Genomic DNA, 22,681 nt, shown 5'->3' with positions numbered 1-22,681 from the left:
TCCATCTGCTCCGCTCCATTCCCTTCTTAAGCTCTCACTGTAAATATCTGGTTTCCAAAATTGAAGCACCTCTTGGTCTTAAATTTTATTCTAAAACAACTAACAATAAAAATGTGACTTGAACCACAAACTGCTCTTTCAAAGAAATACCAACATACATAAAAGCGTAACGTTTGAGGTACGTTTACCAGCACATACAGACAGTTGTGATCTATTGTTAACTCTGCGAATGGAACAAGAGTATTTTACGTTTCCAACATTTAAGACAGGAGTAAAGCAGAAAAAACCCAACTCTTTTGTAACACACAAAACCTTTCAAAGACAAAGAAGCACAGAACAATAAATGTAATACTTGCACATACTTTTAAATTTGCCCAGGAAAGATAAAAACCGCCCCAAACCATTTTTAAAAATATTTTTCTCTCTGAAATCAGAGCAAAAACACGAAGTGACACTTGTAACTCCTCAACTGGAAAATAGTTAACCTGCCACGAAGTCTGTATAGTTAAAACAGGACAATCAGGTGGGCCCTAGTGACTTTACTGTCAACATGACAATTCCCCATTTTATACACACTTCTGACAATTTCATCAAGAGAAATTGCGTATTTTTAAAATTCACGACAAAACTGCATTAACATGGACACTGTGAGTATCAACGAGGTCAGTAAGATAAATATACTTAAACTATTACGGTTGAAAAATTCAGTAAGAGACAGGGTTTACTTTATTAAATGCAACTTTATTGTTGCCATCTTTTCTTCATTTATTAAACAAACTGAATAGAATTCAGAACACGCTATTGAACAAAAGGTATAAAAGTCAACTACAAGCAATAATCCTATTTTTATACAGCAATAAATCAAATGCACAGTATTTTTTTTGTTGTTTTTTTTTTGTGTGTGTGTGTGTGATTGCAGGTGATTGGCTTTAAAATAAGCTAACTGCCTGAAAGGCAAATTTCCTTTATAATTCCAGCCGTAAGTCTGTGAAAAAGACTTTAAGGCAGCCCAACATCTTTATGATGTCGCATAATGTGCTGGTTCTTCTCTGAAGGCCTTCGGAAACCTTTCTTGCAATACTCACACCGGTGAGGGTAGTCTTTTGTGTGAATGGAAATCACGTGCCGTTTGAAGCCTGAGGCATCTGTAGTGCTATACTCACAGTACTCACACTGATAAACTTTCCTGCCACTGTGTGTTTTCATGTGTTTTTTCAGCTCGTTTTGTTGCCTAAAACCCTTTCTACATCTCTTGCACCTGAATGGAAGATCCTTTGTGTGAACTGAGAGTATGTGACGACTCAGAATGAACGGATCTGCAATTTTAAAGTCACAATGTCTGCATTGGTGCAATTTTTTACCTTTGTGAGCAGCCACGTGTTTTTTCAGTTCCGAAGGCCTGTGAAAGCCTTTATCACACATATCACACTTATGAGGATAGTCTTTTGTGTGGACTGAAATAATGTGTCGCTTCAGATCACTCGAGTTTGAGCTCTTATGGTCACAATGCAAACACTGATGCGTTTTACTTTCTTGATGCATAAGCGTATGCTGCTGTAGCTCTTTGGTATCTGAAAAAGTCTGGAAACAAATATCGCACTTGAGCGGCGTTTCCTTACTGTGTTTAGTCTTTACGTGGGTTTTCAAGTTGGAAGAGTCGGCAGATCGGTATTCACAATACTGGCACTGGTAGGGCTTCTCGCCAGTGTGGATCCGCATGTGCTTCTTCAGCTCCGACGGATGGCGAAACCCTTTGCCACACTCCACACAAATGTGAGGAAAGTTCTTGCTGTGGACAGCCAAAAGGTGGTGACTCAGTAATCCTTGTTCTGCTGTCTCGTAATCACAGAATTTGCACTTGTGCATTTTATTAACTCCTTTGTCCCTGTGCACCATCTTGTGAGTAAATAAAGTTCCTGCATGAGAGAAGGTTTTCCCACACTCATCGCATTCAAGAAGCTTTTCTGTTTTGTTGGTCAGCTTATGACTCTCCAAGTGGTTATGTAAACTTATTTTTTTATTCGTAGTGTAATCACAGTCTGTACATCTGTATTTCTTCTTAGTAAGAAGGTGCTCTGGGTGGTTTTTCATGTGCCTTTTCAAGAAACCTCTGGATTTAAATTTCTTTCCACAAATCATGCAGGGGTAGACTGTCAATGGATGACCATCAGGGCCAATGATTATTGCTGAAAAACAACAAAAAGCCCTTTATCAATATTATACAACAATACTGCACTTTGATAAATGTCAGATGTTAACAATAAGATGAATTGTTGAGAAACACAGGATCCATACATTTTACTACACAATAAACACGCTTGTTACTGAGTTAGGCAGAAGAAACTGTGAGGGAATTGCCACTTTCACTCATTTTTATTGCTAAGAGAAAGAAAACACTGTTTTTTCGATGGAGACAACCAAACGTTCTTCACCTCAAATAATTCTATTTTGAAGAATTCTGACTGAGTTCACACATTAAATACATGCAGAAACTAATGGCTGGTGCAAAGAACAGCAGCCAACTTGTTAAACTGAGTATCATCTAGTAAAAGCAAAGCATATAATTTTCTCTTGACTCCCCACAAATCTGTAGATAAAGTTTCATCTGGCAGTTTAATCACTTACCACTGACTACAATTTAGATGTCCCCAAACTAACACCTCCTTCTTATGCCATCTGTCACAGCTACAATCTGAAGAGGTACCAAGCAGGAATCAATAAGAACATGTTTCACATACACAAACCTCAAAGCTTTGGAAGTTATTTGCACTCCTCTATCACCCTGATTTGTTTACACTGAATTTGCCTTGGCTCGTTAAAAAAGCTGTCTTGTCCAAAAATGTTTTATAAGGACAACTGACTAGCTGGAAATAGAAAGGCCAACTTTAATTTCCACAGTTTACTAACTCAAGCTAAACAAAACAACTCCTACAGTTAAGTCAGAATTTGGAAAGAAACTTTTAGTATTATTTAAGGCAAGGCTACTGAAGAAAGAAGTTGTGTTTTTTCAACTTTATCAAACCAAATAAATATTCTGACCATAACACAATAACAGCAGAAACCAAAAAAATGCCATAGAACACTTCTGTTCTTACAGATAAAAGGAAGAAGGCAGAAACATCAAGGCAATTTTATTTCACCATTAGAACAGGAAAGGGTATAGAAGTTACACTACAGAACAGGAATATACACTGTTCAGACTTACCAGTTACCTACTGAGCTGATATAATGAAATGTATTGTTCTATATATTTTCAATAGAGGCAAAAAGGGTTTTTAAAAGGCACTATTACCAAACATCCTTCATCTACCACCACCTTTTAAAAACTTACATTAAACATTAAAACAAAGGTGGCAAGTTAAATATATAGATTTTTAACATTTTGCTATGATACTTTTTCCTGTGTTAGAGATGGCTTCCTTTAAAACACCTGCCACAATCCAAATCACCCATGTATTTAATTTTTATTTTTTAAATAAAACATGCACTCATTTATAAAGCAGAAGTGTTGTCAACCAAGTAATTCCCAAAATCCCTCTCTTTACAAGACATTCCACGTGCATCTGGTTATGGGCAAGTGCCTGGATGAATGAGAGCCAGGCACCACATACTCACCTGTCTGATACTGTCTGGACTCAGGTCTCCTCTTCTTCTTTGGTTTTTGCTTGGCCAGTCTCCCAAGCCCAGATGACTCATCTATGTGCAAAAGAGCACTTGCAGTGCCATTCCGGCTTTCGATGCCATCGTTATTATTACCTACCAAGATAAGTTAAAAAGTTACCTACCAGCATAGCAGGTGATTTGAGCATAAATTCTATAGTGGTAGCAATAGAAATGATAAACTATTATCTGGACATTTAATCAAGCTGTAATCATGTAAAGCATAAGCTGCAAAATGTCTCACCATGTAACTTAGGAATTATGTTTGGTGTTATGAGCTTTAGCTTTGTTAACCGAATTTTACAGGAGTACATAATGTACAGGAATTAATGACTTTTCATTATAAGGTGAATTCTCCTTCAAATGTAGGATTTTTTGAATTTTTTTGGTTGCTAATTATACCCAGAATGTTTAACATTAGTCAATAATAGCATATCACAGTATTTACTGTGCCCGATTTTCTTCTCAGTCCTGAAATACATTTGTGTGTGAGCTCACACTCACTTGTGTATGTTTGAATTCATCTTACTGAAGTTTGTCATACACCAAGTTTCTCAACTGGAGCTGTGATCAAAGAATCCTTCTGGACAGCCCATAAAGTGGCAAATGAAGTACTCTACTTACTATTTAACACCTGATGCTTTAGCACTTACAAATTCTTTCTACTGGGAACAAAGAGCATGCTCAGTGTTGTATAACAGAAAGAAGGAAAGAGTCTTTGCCTCACAGAGCTTTGAGTTTAATACACAAATGGCATCACTGTATGTAAAACAAACATGAAAATTACAAATACATTCAAGGAAGTATTTATTGGCAATCAGTTTAACATTGGTCATTTAAGGGCACAAGTAAACTTTTAATAAGAATTTTTGTCATCAAGTATTTACTTGAATCAATAAAAGCCAACATTTCCTACTGAAAACAAAGCACACAAATAAGACAGGAAGACTCAAGCGGAAGAATGTACAAGATGCTCAATAGCTGCTCCTTTCATAAAATGCTGAGAATTAATACTCATGAAGAATGTAAGGAGACTCAGAGCCAAGCACATGTGCAGAGCCTGAAGATTCTCATCTTCACGCTAGCTCAAGTGCTCCTCTGCCATTTTCAGGGGCCTTCATGCTTAATTTCTCCCTGTCCCCACCATCTCCCACCCTGCATGCCAGGTTGCTTACTGCTGGCAGGGCAACCACTCCACTGTTTCCCACATTCCTAAATTCTCCTTTCAATTCCATCTCACTGTTTTTAATACATTCTGCTCAATTTTCTCCACCTCCTCCAAAACCATTCTATGTTTAGTATCCAACTTGTTTCAAGTTCACTCAAATTCGTTTTTAATGCCCACTCTGGCTTGTGTCATTTCCTTCTCACTCAAACTGGGCTCACCAGTATATGGCCTAAGATAAGGCTTTGGGTGCACTACCATCCATCTCCTATGCAACTTTTAAAAGAAACTTTTAACTAGTTAAACACACTTTAAAAGTTTTTAACGCTTTTTAAGACTGCTCCCTGAAATCTTGCCCTTCCTGACTTATGTCCAAGATTCCAGCCCCCACTGTATTCCCAGCACAATTGTCTGCTGGCACCATCACCACAATCCACATCATGCAGACATGTAACTTTTGTCCTCTACTCCACTTTTCTTTTGTTTTGTTTAAATGGAGAAAAAGTCAACACAGAAACATTTTTTCAGATGAAATTCTGGTCTTAAACTTACAAAAGTTTGGTACATCAGTTTGTGCACCAACTGGTGTTCACATACCAATGATGAAGAAAAATGGTTCTGCATGCTGGAAATACTCTATAGGTTCTGCTACACTTTTAACATCTCCCTCCAACTTCCTTTCATTAATCAATTAATTATTGCCATTAGTGAAATCATATTTGTATGATCCTTCTAGAAAGGATTTAAATCAAGCCCAGCTAGAGCTCAGTATTGCTTTTCACTGCTACACTGAATCTAATGTATTCCCATTTGCCTTCTTTTTTTGCCTACCCCCTGCCCCCCCCAAATATTCAGTTCTACTCCCAAGCCAGCTCTCACTGTGTCCTAAAACTCTGAGGAACAGATGTACTTGGGAATCAAATTTTTAGCTTGAAGCTCATGTATTTCCCCTTTCACATCATGAAAATATGAAGGAGAATATCTGTTAAACAGAAGAAGAAGCCTGCCTTACAACTTCCCTCTTCCTTTCTTTCTAAAAGGCTCACTATGCTAAGAAACCATTCTTAAACCAATACTCTTAAACACAAAAGTACAAATACTCTAGACTACCCTCCACAAACCAATCCCTGGCACTTTGCTGCAGTGTCACCAAGAATAATTCTTTTGACTATTACTTACCATAAGCTGCTGCCCAAGCTATGGGCATGAAAGTTTTAATTTCGGTGTCATCGATTTGCTGTTCGTGGGCGGCCGCAGCATCCTCCTCTCCTACAATCACTTCCATATAAACCTCATCAGCTATTTCTGCAACATCTAAGAGAAAAAGAAGTTAAAAAAAAAATAGGAATGCTGCACTGCTGAAAGTGAAAATTCCTGTTCCCAAAGGAAAGCCACCTACTTACTTAAGTCTTCGTCTTCATGCTGAGAATCATTTACAGTCATGTAGACCATTTTCTCCCTTGGAATACGAATACTGCTATTTTGATCGAGCAATCCAACTGCGTGGTCATTTTCTGGCTCACTCTCCACAATGTCTACTGTGCCCCCTAATTAGGAAGACCAGAGCAAAATATTTTCAATACACTTGACCAAAATCTATGCAAACCACAAAAATTTGGAAGTTTGTCAACTCTTTAGCATTAGACTCACAGGTCTTTACAGACCACTTGAGAGAAACCACAGTCTCATGCAAAATTTCAAGTGTCAGGTTGGAGTATTCTCAAACAAGCATCTTTTACCTAAATCGTCTTCTCCAGGATCTGCTTTGAATATATAGACCTTGATGACTTCTGGACAAATGCCATCCACTTTACAAGAGCCACTTTCTGACTCTGCTTCCATGGTAATTTCAGCAGAACCTTCGTGTTCTATCTTACCAGCATCATCCACTACAAAAACAAGTTATTACAATTACCCAGTCATATGCAGATAGACATATATGAAAGACTTCATTAGTTTATAACTCATATTTGGAAGTAGTTTAAAATCATGAAATTTTTAAATAATTTTTTTTACTAAAAATAATAAAAGTTGTGATAAAGAACCTACCCATTATTTTTTCATATCCTTGAAAACAGGGACAATAAACACAAAAATAAATTCAAGTTGTTATCTTCTATTTAAGGTGGAAGTGCAAGAATGCTGCAGTGACAGAACCAGAAGCATGAACACCACACTAGGCAATGCTAATAAGGAAACTGTGATCTGCAGCAAGATGATGGCAGGAAGAAAGTACACATCAGTACTCCACTCTGTGGGATAATTTCACTTATTCTCAGTTTTAATTGCTTTCTCCTTCACAACTAATAAGCTATTAATTGTTCTTTTCAAAAGCACTATCTGTTGCTGAACTCTGTCTCTGATGCAAGTGGTACTACTGCTGCCTGTCAGACCTGGTTCCCTGCAAAGCATTGGTACTGATGCTTTTCCAGCTGCCACGAGAAGAAACCTGAAAGGAAGAAACTTCCACTTTCCTCCTGCCCTCCACAGCCGGGGCATGGAGCACAGCATGAGCGCTGCCCTGTCACTGCAGCACTGGGAACCTGTCCCTGGTGCCCCTGCTGAAAGGGGCCTGCACTCTCCTCCTGCTGCAGCCCTGAGCACTCCCAAACCTTGCTCTCCCACCACCAGAAGGACACCACACCACGCTCCAGCCTGAACTGCTGAAACTTGCCCAGAATCCCACAGAGCCATGGCTGCCAGCCAGCTTTACGAGGAACACACTTGGATTTTTGAGGCGTACTGTACATGGGCACCTCCCCTGCATCTGACTTTAGCAAGAACAGGTTTTCAAGAAAAAAACAGTAAGTTTGCATTCACAAAAATGAAATCCAGCATCTGAAGATCTTTGGAGAATCTTCCAATTTTCCAAAGCCCCAGATGTTTCTTCAGTGTTGAGATTATTTAAGAATTCTTAACGTGACAGAATACTTTTGTAATTTGTGAGTTTACTGTCACTCCCTAAGAGTCATGCATGACTTCAGTTCGTGACAGAAAGACATGGAATTTATACTAATAAAAGTCTAAGAACTGTCCTATAAATGGTGAAGAATTTTTAACTACCATGCCTAGCACATACCAAATACTTCACAAAGTATGCTTACTTTACTCATTGAACTACCCTCATAAACAAATCATAGCTTTACTACTCAGTAACTGCATTCATAAATTTATTTTAATACATATTTTTAAAAAAGCTAAAAATGTTATTACTATTATTTTCCTGCCATGAAGTCAATAAATTAGTCTTTGAATTAGATGAACTACCACATGTTCTGTCTCACATATCAAACAAAACTGTATTTCAGTACAATTTCTCAATCAGGCATCATTACTCACAAAAAATATGAATAACGTTAAATTATAAAGCACTAACATAAATTAGTCTGGCTCTCTCCTTACCAAAAGAACAGCAGAAAAAACATTAAATACTCGAATGCCAAGACCATGATCAGTGGCCACCCTACAGTTTCAAGCAGTAGGATGTTTAAAAAATTACTTTGTGTCACAGGACAATATAACATCTTGTAGCTGAACCCCAAAGGATTTAAAGTAAACTCCTTAAGATGTTCTTTTGAATCATATCAATGTAGCTCCACGGTGTGTATATTCAGTACTAACAGACTTTCATGACTTCTCTGTCATATCCATGGTATACCAGATGTCACTGGAACTCCAATGAAAAAGCAAGCTTGCTTTTGTTCCTACACTGCATTTATGTAGCTGTTCTCCCTTAACTTGGCTGTTTCCAGCGTCAGGCACATGGACTTGGAAGGCTTTCAGATCAGTGTACCTGACTTTACACCTCAGAAGCCAAAAGGAAAGACTGCCACCAAGATCAACTGATGGCTGGAACATACCCACAAGGAAGGAAAATCATGGCTAAGCCAACCAGAGAGAACCCAAACCTATGTGCATTATCTGAAATAGGCCCATTTCTTTTAATGAAACCAGAGTTTTTTACTTCCATTTATACATAGAAGGTTCTGTTCTGTTCATTATACATGGAAGGTTTCTTAACTTTCACACAACAAAAGAATTCTAGGTCTTAAAAACATGCCCTATTCATGCTTTGAAGTAAGTTCTCCAAGATTCTAAGTATTATTTTATCCAACATAATAAAAAGTTTTACAATTTTGAGTTTGTTTATCCCTGTATTCCCTATATATTCAGCATTGTTTTAAAAATATAGCAACTGATTTAAATATTTTTTTAGCAGAGCCATTAAACTGTAAGGTAATTGATGCGTAGGAGGTATGAGGCCAACTTTTCTCATCCAAAAGGAAAAATACTCACTCTTGACAGGTAGTAATAACTGAAGCCTCTGATGGGCTTGAAAAGCAGTAATATTTGCAGTATAGTAACAAAGAGGTTAACAGGATAAAAAATAGGGTGGAAAGAAAAAGATACTAAAAAAGATAAAAATCAAAGGAAGAGACAAGGTGAAAGAGAATGGGTATCCATTACAGCAAGTCCCATTTCCAAGGTAATTTGTCCTATGGCTACACAAGCATTTATTTATACTGCTTTACTGTCAGTATTTTATGAAATTTACTTTCTATTTAACATTTGCCTAAAGTTTCTGCATTCTCCATATACCTCAGTCTCACAATGAGAGAAAATGATATTCAGAAATACTTGACTGATCAATGTTTGAAGTTCGAACTCTGATTATATTAATTTTTCATTTGAATTCATAGTTCATCAAGGAGTCCCATGAATTACCATTCATGGCTGATATTCTTTCATATTGCTTCTCTTTGACATTAACAAAAGAAACCCAAAAAACTCCAACCAAACAAAAGAAAGTACTTAAAAGAATTAGTTAAGCTTCTAAGACACCACTTCCTTTTAAGTAGAACCACTGACATTACCAAACTAATCACAAGTCGCATGCTAGAAAAAAGTTCAGGCTAGCAATACTCCAGTGCTGTCATACCCTGTGCCTCCATATTATCCTATATGAACCAGACACTAAAAACTTTAAATTTCTGCTTCCCCCCCAACCCCCACCCCATACTAGCTGCTAGCTTTCATCCAGTAAACAAGTGGATACAGACTAAATCTTAAAGTTAAAAAATACCAAACCAAAACCCAGAAAAATTATTAGACACAGTATTATTTTACATGAATTGCAAGAATGCAGTCTATGGTTAGTTTGCCAAGATTCTTCACACACTTCACTGATTAGAGCAGCCTGCTCTTTGCATACTGTGAGCTGCAAGAAACAAATAAGTATGTGCTTCTCCAATGTTGCACTAATTGCTCCCATATAAAGATAATGCTAGAATTGTAATGAAAAGTACAAACAGATGAGAAAGGTGTCACGTAACATGAAAGCCGTGGCATATTTAAAACCTCTCTAGTTAACACTTACAGAGAAATCAACAGAAAGAGACCAACAGGTAAAAAAGGAATAAGGAATGAAGAATAAAGTACAGAAATAAAAGATACAGGCAACAACAGATTCTGTGTAATCTATCACAATGACAGCATTTGTTTCCTATAAAGAACTAAATTCAATTTTAAAAAATTGTATAATAAACCAGTAACAGCCAAAGAACAATTATCTTCACTATCTCTACCCTTCTATTAAAACACGTCCAACGGCATTTTTGGGACAGATCAAGCTCCTGTGCATTGAAAATAAACTCCATGTTTAAAACCCTGTTAAGGCCAGTTTACCCACACAGAAGCATAAACATCAGACCAAGATCCTGATTTGCTTCAACAGAACATCTTTTGTTTAACCATGATACATACACTTTCCCCAAGAAGTGCCTTTTAGTTTTTTATATCAAATATTTGAGAGAGAGGAAGATAAAGACTTTGTACCCTTACAGTGGTTTATTTCTAATTAAAAAATGCAAATATAAATGCCTTTATTTTTAATGAATTACATGTTTTATTCATTTCATTACATAACTTTTAAAACTTATTCTTTCCTACCATTTCTCCTCTCTGTGGGATCTAATGAGGAAAATAAAAGGATTGCAAAAAAAAAATTCGAAGTTTTCTTTTTCAAGTCCATCTTTTTCAAGTACCCACCGATTATTGCTAAGAAACACACCAAAACAAACAACCTAAAGAAAAGTCTATCTACACCAGTTAAACAGATCTTAAAAATGTGTCAATGGAGCAATTAAACAAGAATCATCTATTTTGTAAGACTTCATGTTCCCAAATGGTTCTCTTAGCTGCTACAAAAATGTGTATCATGAGATGCTTATCTGCTTACAAAATAGACAACCGTATTTAACGAAAAAGGCCATTACTAACTATTCTCTCTAAAATAGATTAAAAGCATTCTGTTTTCCCCTGCCCTTGTTCAGTTACCTATGACAGAAACATCTACTTCACTCAAGAGCAGACAATTCCTAGTCCACTGAAGAAACTATTTTTACCATACTTATTTCTTGAATGGCAAAGCAGATTTCCTAACCTACGAGAACAGAGAAATCGGCTCTATTTTCAGTTTAATCCATTGCTTTTACACGTGAGTACATCCTATGCATCTAAAGGTCCTTCCAGGGTAGTAATCTAGCAGAGATGTAATTCCTGAGCTCCCAGCTGGGACCTACCACTTGTCATTCTTGTCCTCTGCCCCCAGAGGACACAAACCAGACTAAGCTCTGAGACATCACTCAGCCCAAGGTAACTCTTTTTTCCATCACCTCTGAAGGCACCTCCTGAGCAGCCTGAGCTGCAACAACTGTTGGTGCCACCCCGGTGCTCAGACAGAGAGGCTTGACAGCAAGTTCTACCTCAGAGAAAGAAAAATGAGATTTCCTGCATCTTTAGCAAACCTCTAGGGGAAAACTGGGAGATATTTATGCTAAAAACAGCAATTCAAAGCAGTTTGCTTTCTTGACTGGAAGGCTACTGGATGGCCCTAAGGAAAAACATGAACCCTATGGCTTGGTTCATAAGATCCATTGCTTTCAACTTAAACATCCAACAAGGATGAAAAAAGACTGATTTTTCATAGGCCTAGGCGAAGTCTTTCTCTCTCTGAGTTACCCTAGGTTCAGATTCCTGTAATGAAAAGTGTTAATTCAGGTAAAAGAAACAAGATACATGTTTAACTCAGAGAATAGCAAGGGGATGGATGGATGGATGGATGGATGGATGGATGGATGGATGGAGGGATGGATGGATGGATGAATACAACATAGCTCCCATATCTGCAAATATTTAAGTTCTTAAAGCTGCAGTTTAAGACTTGTGAGGCTGCCCTTGACTCTTTCCAGACTCTTGTGCGTCACTATTTTTATTGCAATAAGAGTATATCAGGATACAACTGTTCATCTTACAGAGTCAGTAAATGCCAGAGGATGTGTCTATCTTTGCCAAACAGAATGAAATCAGACAAAAAAAATCAATTTCCATCTTATTGCCAGGTGCAGGGCACTACTTTCCTTGTTAGTAAATGCAGGATGTTTGTTTTGCTTTGACAAACACCTGTTAATCTCACCACTAGTGTTTCACTTAGAGAGAAATGGTTTTCCAAGCTACCAAAGAATTAGTACCAATGTGAGTCACAGCACAATTTATACTTTCCTCATCCAACTCATGGCTGCTTTTGGAACACACAAAAGAGAAAAAAAAGAATATCAAACTTCCTTTCATCTTTTTCAAGTCACTAACTGGTAGGTTTGCATTCTCAGTTGAATGAATATCTGATTCCACTCTGTTGTAAGTGCCCCAATTCTACCACGGAACAAAAACGAATCTTGAGGGCAAAGACAAAGTATCCAAGAAAAAAATTAAGTACATCAAAAAGTAACTGGTGATATAAAGCTGTGCCAAGAAACATTACCTTGAAAACGAAGATAGCAAAGACATATTAGTGCCAAAGCTAAATTAAACCTAACTGGGAAAAGAAGTATTAAAATACTGAGCTCATTGAAGCAAAGTCACAGAATGAAACCCACAGGAACCGTACTCTGAAAAGATAAAGCAGCCTGAAACCAAGAAAGAAAGGAGAAACACAACATTAAAGAATGCACACAGATTATTCATTTCAAATCACATATTTTTCAGGATAAAGCTAAGAAAATGATCTTGAGATAATATATATATACTCAGCTCATTAGGAACAAAGATGGAAATGCTTAAAGAGAGCCACAAAATAGGAAAAAGCAAGAAGATTTTGCCAATAGTTTCTACTGAAGAAAACAGATGGAGAAACCTACGACAGAAAGAACACGAAGTGTCATCCTCTGCTTTTCAAGTGCCTATCTGCAAGAAGACAGGCAAAAGCATTCTGAAGAACACAGTCTAGCTCCCAGATCTGGGAAGCAGCAACATTTGGCTACTGTAATGGCAGACAAGATTACATTCCAACATCTGCTCCTGCAGCTCAGGGAGGTTTGCCAGAGTCTAACACAAATTTACAAGATAGGATGAAAAACCCAGAACTGGACAGGCTGATGTTACTACCTTCTGAAAACTACCGAACTTCAACCGAAGAACTGAGACGGGCATCAGATCAATGAACACATACACTGCTGATGCAAACAAACAAAAAAAATTAATACAAAAATATTTTTCATACAACAAAGAGACTGTTTGGCAAGACAGCCTTTACTCGATGGAAAAGCACCAGACTCTGCCTTCACAACCAGAAGAACTTGTTATGCAGGCTTTAAACACAGTAGGTGGTAGTAGGGACTTCCCTCTAAAATGAACTGTAGAACATTTAACACAAATAGAATGCATATTTTGTACCATAACGATTATTTTAAATGCTGCCTTATTTAAGGTTCTGAATCTAAACAAAGTACATTGCAAGGGACATTTAATAAAAAAGAAAGTATGAAACTGCAGAAATACGTGACTCAAAATGGAGAATAACCCAGCAAAAGTGAACAACTGAATTTCTGTGCTTCCTGCCACTCACCACCTGTTGACAACTGGTACACCTAAGAAGCCTTCCCAGCTAGACAGGGATCATCCAAAACGGCCTCTACCAAGACACTGTGTCCTTGTTCAGCCACTGCCAGCCATGAACAGGACACACCCCCACCCTCTCGTGCACTTACACAGGCAGCGTTTGCAAAGTGCCCCATGGCTGCAGCCCCAGAGCCCTGCCCTGCTGCAGGAGGGATGAGCAGGGACGGGAGCAACAGCGCCCTGAAGAGCCACAGTCAGGTATACGGGAGAGCGAAGGGCACCACCAGGATCAGGCCTCAATTATCCACAGGCAATTACCCACTCTGTGCTCTAACTATGCAGCAGGTTCAGGAGCATTTGAGCTGCTCTCATCTGATATAACTTGGGTCCAGAATCAGAAAGTTTTATCTGTACCACACTAGACAAGAGTGCATTCATCAGTCTGGATCAATACAATTTCAGAACAGATCTTCTGACCTATTTCACCTCAGTACAATCCTGAAGTTTAATTTACAATATTTTGTGTGATCCATATTTTGCATTATCCCATTTCATTGTTTTCCCAGATAATAGAGAATTAACTGTACCTCATATAAACTCAAAACATGGCTGCAACAAGGTTACTCAAGGAACTCAAGAGATGATAAATTAAGAAATGCAGTGATCCTAGGTAAGGAGAAGCAACATTAAAATTTGTAAGTACAGAATATAAAATTAAAACAAGTTATTATACATTTCAAAAATGTGTCCAAAAGTAAAGAAGGGAAAAAAAGGGAAAAAAAAAAAAAAAAAAAGGTAACTGAAGCACAGTATGAAGTACACCTCATCAATGGAATCATTTAACACCACACAAAACTGAAGTGCCTGAAATGGCAATTAAACAAACCAGCCTGACAAGGTTTTTCTATTTCTACAATAAATAAATGTTCAGCATGACACTGTGATGTTCCTAAGTGCTGCACTGAGTAATCACTATAATAAGTAACATACTTAAGAGTAAACTCTAGTTCACACAAATGTATATACTCAGTAGAAAAAGGATTGATGATATGCTCTATTTTTCTCCACCCTCTATTTAAGCCTTTTGAAATATGATTCAAATGGATTGTGCCACTGTTCCTAAGGGAGATTAAGACATTCACTTCTCAATTATGAGCAGCAATAGCTACTCTTTTTGTTAGATGCATACCCCTTTCCTTTGCCTAATCAAGAGTAAACACATCCTAACAGAAAAAAACCCCATATTGCTGTCTGTATCCAAAAATAAATGGAGTGCAAGAGGTGGGGGCTTAGCAAAAAAACAAGACAAGGACTGGATTTTTCAGAAACCACGGATTTTTTACTCTTTCTTTTCCATGAAATATTTTTGTTTCTTTAATGTCTTGGTAGTCATCTTAGTAGTCTGCACATATAAGCATTTTTAAACATCATCACATTAATTTTCTTTCAGTTCTTATTAAGTATATGGCATTTGGTTTACTGGAATTCTTACTTCTTTGTTCATATGCTATAAATTGCTACAGGAGTAACTTATAATCAGACGTGCATTTGCCAGTATTTCTCTCCATTAGCTTCAGCAGAACTTTTAGCTGGTACACGTTCCTAAAAATCCTCCCGTGTGAGTACATTTGTGAGATCTGCATTTCAACAAAAACCACAGAAACTCTGCCTTGGGTATTGTCTTAAGCCCTCCCTCAGATACCTCAAGCCCCTACCATACGAACTTTGATGGCTTTACCCAAACACTTACAGGAAATCATAAGGTAATCATCACAGTTGCCTTTCTCATCTTGATGTTCCACAGGGATTCCATTGGCATCGATCACTGCCTCTGATGCACAGTCTGCCACCAAGACTTCCTCAGAAACAACATCTGTTCCCAGAGTATCAGTGACAATATCTGCTTCTTCAATGTTATCATGAACTACATGTTCTACGTGTCCAACTTCAGGTACATGCATTGACTCAGTTGTCAGTACATGCTCTGGTATAGACATTGTCTCTGCTGTTATGTCAGAAGCTAAAACATCATCCGGGACAGTGCAATGAGCCAAGGAAACCTCCTCGGCCACGTCTGTGTCCAGCACCTGCTCAGGAATAATGACTGTTTCAGACACGTCTGGCTCGTCCATGATATCTGGGCACTGAACATCCTCAATAACAACATCCTCAATGACATCCTGGATCACTACGGAGTCTGGGTCATCGGGAACAAAATTATGCACAGTTATATCTGAGTCGACTACATCTGAAACAAATACTGTTTCCTGTACTTCTACAACAATCTGATCTCCATCCATGTGTGCTGCATCAGCTCCTGAAAAACAAAATTAAAATAGCACTTGAATTGTAAAACTGTTTCACATGAGGGGTAATAATTGAAACTACTTCTGTTTTATTTCAACTTTTACACTATGCTGCACTTCAGTAAAACAGGCATAGCAGCATGTGAACTATTAAGACAGATAGATAAACCAAGTCCACAGCAGATGCTAACATAATTAAAATGAACAAGATTTTGTCTCCCAGAAGAGACTTGCAATTTTTAGACTCTCCCCCAATACCCGAACAACTATTACTTGACTGAAAGAACAGTAGCTCATTCATATTGCTCTGAGTAATAAAAACAACCCAAACTCAAAAGCAACTACTCTATACAAAAGCATTGATGCAGCACAGCACTTCTAAGCAAATGCAGAATAAACAATAGCCAATTGCATCTAATGTGAACACTCTTATCTACATATTATCTCCTTACAGACCTGTTGGATCAAAAAATGCATTTGGCTCATGTGGCTGCAATTCAAGCCCATCTTCATCCATGGCCTTTAACTCTCATCAGTCACAGTGTCTGTAGAAGATAAAGAAGAAAGGTTATTTCACTTGTATTAGGTGAAGAAGGGTGCCTCTGTCTGTGCACCAAAAAAGTTTAAATTGTGGGCGCATGGAAGTTAACACACAGCACCTCATGACTTTAAGATGCATCAGATTTCAGTCAGGGTCCCTCAGTCTGGGATTCCAGCAATACTACTCTGTATGATCAAACATCCACTGTCTGAACTAGGGTGTGAGGTCCAATACTCAGGGACTATTTCTCAAAACCCTATGGCTTCACAAACATAGAAGCAGCTCAGAAAGGAATGTGAAAATACTATTTCCTTATTATCTTTAAAAAAACCCAAGAGAAATTAAGACAAAACCTAGACATATACCTACTCAAGAAACTCAAGTCCCTATTGGATGGGGAGGAACACAGAACTGTCAGATCATTAAGGCTCAATATCATAAGTTAAACACAGAGAACTCATTATCTCAAATGCACACCAGTTCTGATGTACTCATGTTCATTCTTGGACAGTCAGGAAGAGTTCACTCTAATGCCACTTCAGGAACTGAAATCATCAATATAAACTGCTTCCAGAGCATTACATCAAATGTTTTCAAACCTAGATCTGTAAATATTTTCAAAACTCTTTCCCTAAGACAAAGTACCATAAGTTAGTTCTCAAAAATTACCAAATGTCATGTTCCACCAAAATTTTTGAACAGCATGTCAACATTTCAACGCATAATGATGAGGATAGATTTCAATCTTCTTAGTGAAAGAACCAAACAAGACCACAAAGTTAAATAACTTGCAAAAATGTGAAACTGCAATGTAAATTCTGCTGCTTACATATGTGCATTACAGTTAGGATAAGGCAAACCTAGTTAGGTAAAATGCAGTCCAACATAAACTTGTACTATTCCTTTGCACTTAAGTCCAACTACCTTCCTACGCTGAGAACGGGCAAGAGGCAACAGAATGTTGCTTCATGTTTCTGCTTGTATTTCTGTAGAAGTAAAGATGTTTTTTTTCTTCCTCCAAACATTTCTCACAGTCACAGGCCCCACTTCTGTGATGTCTTTCACAAAAGACATACGAACCATGAAGATTCTACCCAAGGTTTCCATAAGAATCATAACCTTTCCAAATTACATCAACTAACACTAACATTCATTAAGTCTTTATCAGGGAAACTGCTATACAAAGGGGAAAAAACAGACCTAGACCAAAACACAGATCTAGAACAAGCATTTTCTAAACTTGCCCCACTTTTTAGCTCAAATTTTCTCAATTCTTCACCTCTGGAACTCCCCCCTGGGGTGTTGTCCAGCCTCCAGTGCAGTCACTCGAGCCTTGTCTTTTATAGAAGTTGTGGGAGAAATATAGCCGGACACAGTACTGGAAGAAAAATAATGGAACACTAATAACTTTCCAAGGTGTTCTGTATTTGTGTGATGCTCAGCTGGAAGGCCTCTGAATTTTAAAGACAATTGTGCTAACAAGTCACTGTGGTATCCAACTGGACATAAATCTCCTCCCAGTTATTCTGACTGTCAAGCACTTCCACCAGAAGTGCCCACTATTAAGAGGAACAGCACTTCATGCAATGCTTTTTTCAGAACTAAGAGCAGAAGAAAAGTGTTTCTCAGCCTCAGATGCAAGAAATAGCTTGACTGATGGCAATCAACTTCTGCCATGCCAGAGAAACAAGAACAGAGTAACAAAATCCCATGCAGTAATTCCAGCAAGAATTGCTTTCCTTCCATCTATTTGGTATACACCCAGCGAGTCTACTAACAATGTCGTTCCTATTCATCTTGTATTTTCTGTGTTGCCTTCACTGTTTAGTTTTTTGTCTTTTGTTGCTACTTTTCCAACTTTTGGTGTGCCTGCACCAATACTATGTTCATGACCTCAACTGCTCATTTCATCCCTCCAGCTCCTAACTACAGCACACTCCCACCATTCACACAAACCTCTGCTACTCATCAATTTGTAGCAAAGATTGTATCAGCAATTAGGAGGGGGATTTTTTTTTTGGTAGGAGGCAAAGGGGTACTAAGGGTTGGCAGAAATAAAACTGCCTCTCTCCTCAGACAACACACATAAGAAGATGGAACTCTCTGTCCAGCTCTCTGGGAAAAGTCCAGCTGCCTTTTGTGCCAGTGCTCTTGAGGGCTGTATTATCATACACATCAGCCTGTGATCTGCTGTGACTTGACCAGCCTGAACTGTCAGTTCACCACCACTACTGGAAGAACTGGCATTCGTTTTCTCTGCTTCCTGCTTTCACCACCCACCTGACCATCACTCCACCACAAATTCTTACTTCTTATGATTCATGCCTGTACTTTCTCTATCCTATCCACTCCCTAAATTCCTCCCTTCACTAAGTGAGGCACTCTTTCTCTGTCCTTCTGTCTATCCTCTTCACCCATTAGATGTAGATGTCTCCATCACTACTTCCCAGCTTCTTGTAAGTGTCTGCTGACATCGTCTCATCCCTGTTTTTCTTGCTGCTGCCTGGATTCCAGGCAACAGATGCTAAATCCCTGTGGTGTTCAGGAGGTGCAGTTTCACAGCAGTAACAGCCCAGCATACCCTCCACCTGCACACTGCATAACTCTGGCCTCTTCTGTAGTGGTCAGGTCTTCTCACCTGCACCGGCAAAATGTGCTCAGAACAGAGGCTCAGGCTCCAACAAACCGAAGACACTTCCTAGGGACACAGGTTTTCAAGTCTGAGCCTTAAAAAGGCAACCAACATTTGCTTTGGTGCTTGTTCCAGAGTAGAAAGAAATGCCAATGCTTTCACTCAGTGAATCTCTTACTAAATAATCTTTTTCATCATGTGCATTAGCATACAGACCCAGCCAACACATCAGTGCACATCAATCTTACTCCTGTGCAGGACCATATGGACTGTGAAAGTGCTCCACAAGGACACGGGCCCCATACCCTCAGAAATTTCCTGCAAGAAGACCAAAAGAGGATGCAGACACTTAAAACAGGAATTAACTGAACTATCTGAAATAATAAGTGTGTCCTAATCAGAATCTGCCGCCCAAAAAGGCATAAAGTAATTTGTCTATGGTAAGGTAGAAATTAGTCTATGCTGAGGTAAAAAAAAAACCACAAAAAGATTCCCAAAATCACTTCAGGGTTTGAGCATTCAAACCAGGAGATGAGAAAACAGTTTCTTCCTGCTTGCTCTTCTGAGCAGAGGGTGAGCACAGGAGCACAAGATGAAGCCACACGAAGGAAGGAACACCACAAGGCTCCGTACCTGCAACAGCAGCTCCGTGACAGAAGAAATACCAGAGCTGCTTCCTGCAAGCACCACAGAGAACATCTTCATTTCCCTGGCAAGCACCTCAAGCTCTGTGGTACCATAAAGGCAAGGAAGCAATTCCAGCTGTTCACTTTCCTGCAAGATTTCAAGAAGGACAGAAACTCCTCTCAGTCCTTCCAAAACGTTCTAGCTGACACTTACCTCAGGACCCAGTTCTGGCATCAAAGCCAACTGAATCAATTTTTTGGTTCCAGCTTGGGAACCCAAACTCTCAAAGAAAAGCAGATGCCCAGCCATGCCCCTACACTTAGTCCTCCTCAAGTATGTGTCTCTTTTGTTCAAATGTCAGGAATTCTGATAACACTTTTCTACCACTGTGATAAAAAAAAAGACTGAGGCACCCAGAATCAGGTTTTAAATTCTCTGAAAAGAACTAAACATCTACACCTTTTACTTGGCTTGGATCCATGACAGCTTCACGTGGATCAAGAACTAATATAACTTTGCAATACACTTAATTCTGTCCATACAGTTAGTTTTTACAAACTGATTTTTACCTATTTACTCAGACACATGGCAGGCTTTTGCTTTATGGAAATCAAGGTAACATTTTCAAGCGGAAAGACAGATGGAAATTTACATATTTATGGAAGAAATGGTATTACTATATTAGGAATAATGTTTCAAAACAAAAATGACTGTAAGAACAATCAGCCAAGACAAGTAGTGCAGACAGTGCACTAGTCCTGCCACATTATGGATCCTTGACTCAACAGACCTAGCAAGGTAATCAAGATAAAATAAAAAGAAACATGTCTGTTTCTGTCATATTTTAAAGAAAGAGCTGTCATGTTTTAAAGAAGGAGCAACTTTAAAAATAGAGTTCCTTAAAAGAGGTTTAATATTCCACAGAAACTGTTTCTCTGCTCTCATCAAAAAAAAAAAAAAAAAAAAAAAGAAAAAAACAGAAAAATAAAAAGGAGAAAAAAGGGGAAACTTCAGAAAAGCCATCCCTGTGAAAATGAAATATATAGCATAGCCATTTGCCTACTCCTAATTTGCAGTAAGGCCATAAACCAAATATCCAGGCAGCAAAACTCTTACAAAATCAAGGCATAAACCAGGAAAATTCCCTAAGCGCAAGTGCTGGCCCCTACCCACGCTGGGATGACTTAGTGTACAGCCACAACCATGTTCCCGTCGTGCCTTGCTACATCCCATTAAAAACTGCGGCACGCCTGGCATGTCCCAATTGGGTCAGAGCCCCGAGCCACCGAGGCTTCGCCGCGCTCCTGAGGCGGCCCCGGGCTCAGTCCACGCCGCCGCTGCAGTGTCACAACTCGCCTGACGTGACCCACTTGTGGGGAATGCAAGGCACACACACACACGCTGCTCTCGGTCGCGCACACACCAAAGGCAAAAAAACCCCAAAAAACCAAAAAAAACCCCACCTCCCACTCCTATAGGATTTAATTCCTGCCTTGAAAATGACCTCCGTTATTATAACGTGGAAACACAAGAAAGAAAATGATGTTACAAATGTAACAATGTGATCATTCAGCTGCTAATTTCTTGACGCATCTCCCTCAGTTTTGGCAGGAAGATCAGTGCTGCTGTTTTCATTGCAATTCCATTAAGAAAAACCCCTAAAGTCATCCCCCTCTTTGTTGTAGTTCAGTGGTGGGGTATTTGCAAAAGCCGGTTAAAAAAAGGGTTTTCTGCAGATTTCACTGAGGTGTTGTGCACCAGACGACAGTAATTCCAAAGGAAATAAGCTAATTCTTAACGAAACCTAAATTAGGGAAATGACCGATCCCAGGCGCACCTTTGAACCAGCACCAAGGGGGCCCCAAGGAGATTACGGGGCTGCTTACAGGGCGAGTGGGCGAAGGCGGCCGCGGGACAGCTCCCGGCGCTGCCGAGCCCGCGCCGCCCGGATCCCCGGCGGGCGGAGAGGAAGGAGATGGCGGGGCAGGAGAGGACCCGGCCGGCAGCCCCAGCGCGGCCGCGCAGGGAGCCGCCGCGGGCCGGAACGCGCCTCGCTCCGCTGCGCCTCGCAGTGTGGCAGCGGGAGGCGGGGAGGGTGTGGAGGCTGCGGGCGGTCCCTGCCGGAGCCCCGAGGCTCCCCCGCCCCGCCCCGCCCCGCCCCGCCCCGCCCGGCCCAGCTCGGCTCGGCCCGGCCCGGCCCAGCCCGACCCGGCCCGCGCGGGGCCCTGGCTGTGCGAGCGATTAATTCAAGATGGCGCCGGCGCCCTCGGCCCCCCCCCCCCCCCGCGCGCCGCCATTTTGTCTCCTCCTCCAGACACCTCCGAACCCCCCCGGCCGGGCCCGCGGCCCTTCACCGGCCCCACTCGCCTCCCCCCGGGCCCACAGCCACCCACCTCCGCTCCGCGTTCCTCACGCCACCTCCCCCGCCACCCCGGGCCGCGCCGGGCGTGCGGGACCCGCCGGCGCAGAGCCCGCGGCCCGCTCCTGTGGCGGAGCCCTGGCGCGGCCTAGCTGCGGCCTCCTCGCGGCCTGCGCCGCGGCCTGTGCGGGCAGGGGGAGGCCCGGGCCGGGCGGCCGGCAGGGCCCGGCCCGCGACTCTTACCGTGCGGGTGGCGGGCGGCGGCGCTCGCTCGGCGCGGCCTCTCTCAGCGCGACTGGGCCGAGCGCGGCGGCGGCGGCGGCGGCTGCGGCGGGGCGGGCGGGCGGGCGGGAGGGGAGGGAGGGGCCGAGCTCGGAGCTGAGTGGAAGCGGCCAAGCTCCCCGGGCCGGGCCCGCCGTCAGCACGTCACGTCACTGCCCGAGAGAGCCCAGGAGCAGGCGGAAGGGAGCGCGCCGCCACCGCCGCCTCGGGCCGC

The 22,681-nt window shown here is 40.6% G+C and overlaps 1 protein-coding gene across 5 annotated transcripts; it reads right to left on the bottom strand.

Moving 5' to 3' along the window:
• Positions 1-720: 720 nt before the first annotated feature.
• ZFX (zinc finger protein X-linked) lies at positions 721-22,549 on the bottom strand. 5 transcript variants are annotated; one of them, XM_066313986.1, is made up of 8 exons: positions 22,429-22,549; positions 16,483-16,571; positions 15,471-16,037; positions 6,565-6,714; positions 6,229-6,372; positions 6,005-6,139; positions 3,616-3,756; positions 721-2,186 (listed from the first exon to the last, which is right to left on the bottom strand). In XM_066313986.1, exons 2-8 carry the CDS (start codon positions 16,541-16,543, stop codon positions 1,000-1,002), a joined length of 2,385 nt encoding a protein of 794 aa, XP_066170083.1. In that variant the 5' UTR covers positions 16,544-16,571; positions 22,429-22,549; the 3' UTR covers positions 721-999. The 5 variants fall into 5 exon arrangements, with proteins under 5 accessions (XP_066170083.1, XP_066170085.1, XP_066170086.1 ...); XM_066313988.1 differs by lacking the exon at positions 22,429-22,549 and adding an exon at positions 22,220-22,394; XM_066313989.1 differs by lacking the exon at positions 22,429-22,549 and adding an exon at positions 21,664-21,682.
• Positions 22,550-22,681: the final 132 nt, after the last annotated feature.

This window comes from Sylvia atricapilla, chromosome 2 (genome assembly GCF_009819655.1).
Source record: "Sylvia atricapilla isolate bSylAtr1 chromosome 2, bSylAtr1.pri, whole genome shotgun sequence".
In the NCBI taxonomy this organism is placed as follows: Eukaryota; Metazoa; Chordata; class Aves; order Passeriformes; family Sylviidae; genus Sylvia; species Sylvia atricapilla.
This window is presented reverse-complemented; position numbering and strand designations above follow the sequence as displayed.

What these genes read in the sequence shown, in the direction of transcription:
- ZFX (XM_066313986.1), bottom strand. Translation starts at nt 16,543, where the DNA reads ATGGATGAAGATGGGCTTGAATTGCAGCCACATGAGCCAAATGCATTT. An exon ending in TGCATTTTTTGATCCAACAG is followed by an intron (nt 16,038 to 16,482) that starts GTCTGTAAGGAG and finishes TTTGTTTTTCAG; the next exon opens with GAGCTGATGCAGCACACATG. An exon ending in TCCTGGAGAAGACGATTTAG is followed by an intron (nt 6,373 to 6,564) that starts GTAAAAGATGCT and finishes CTTCCTAATTAG; the next exon opens with GGGGCACAGTAGACATTGTG.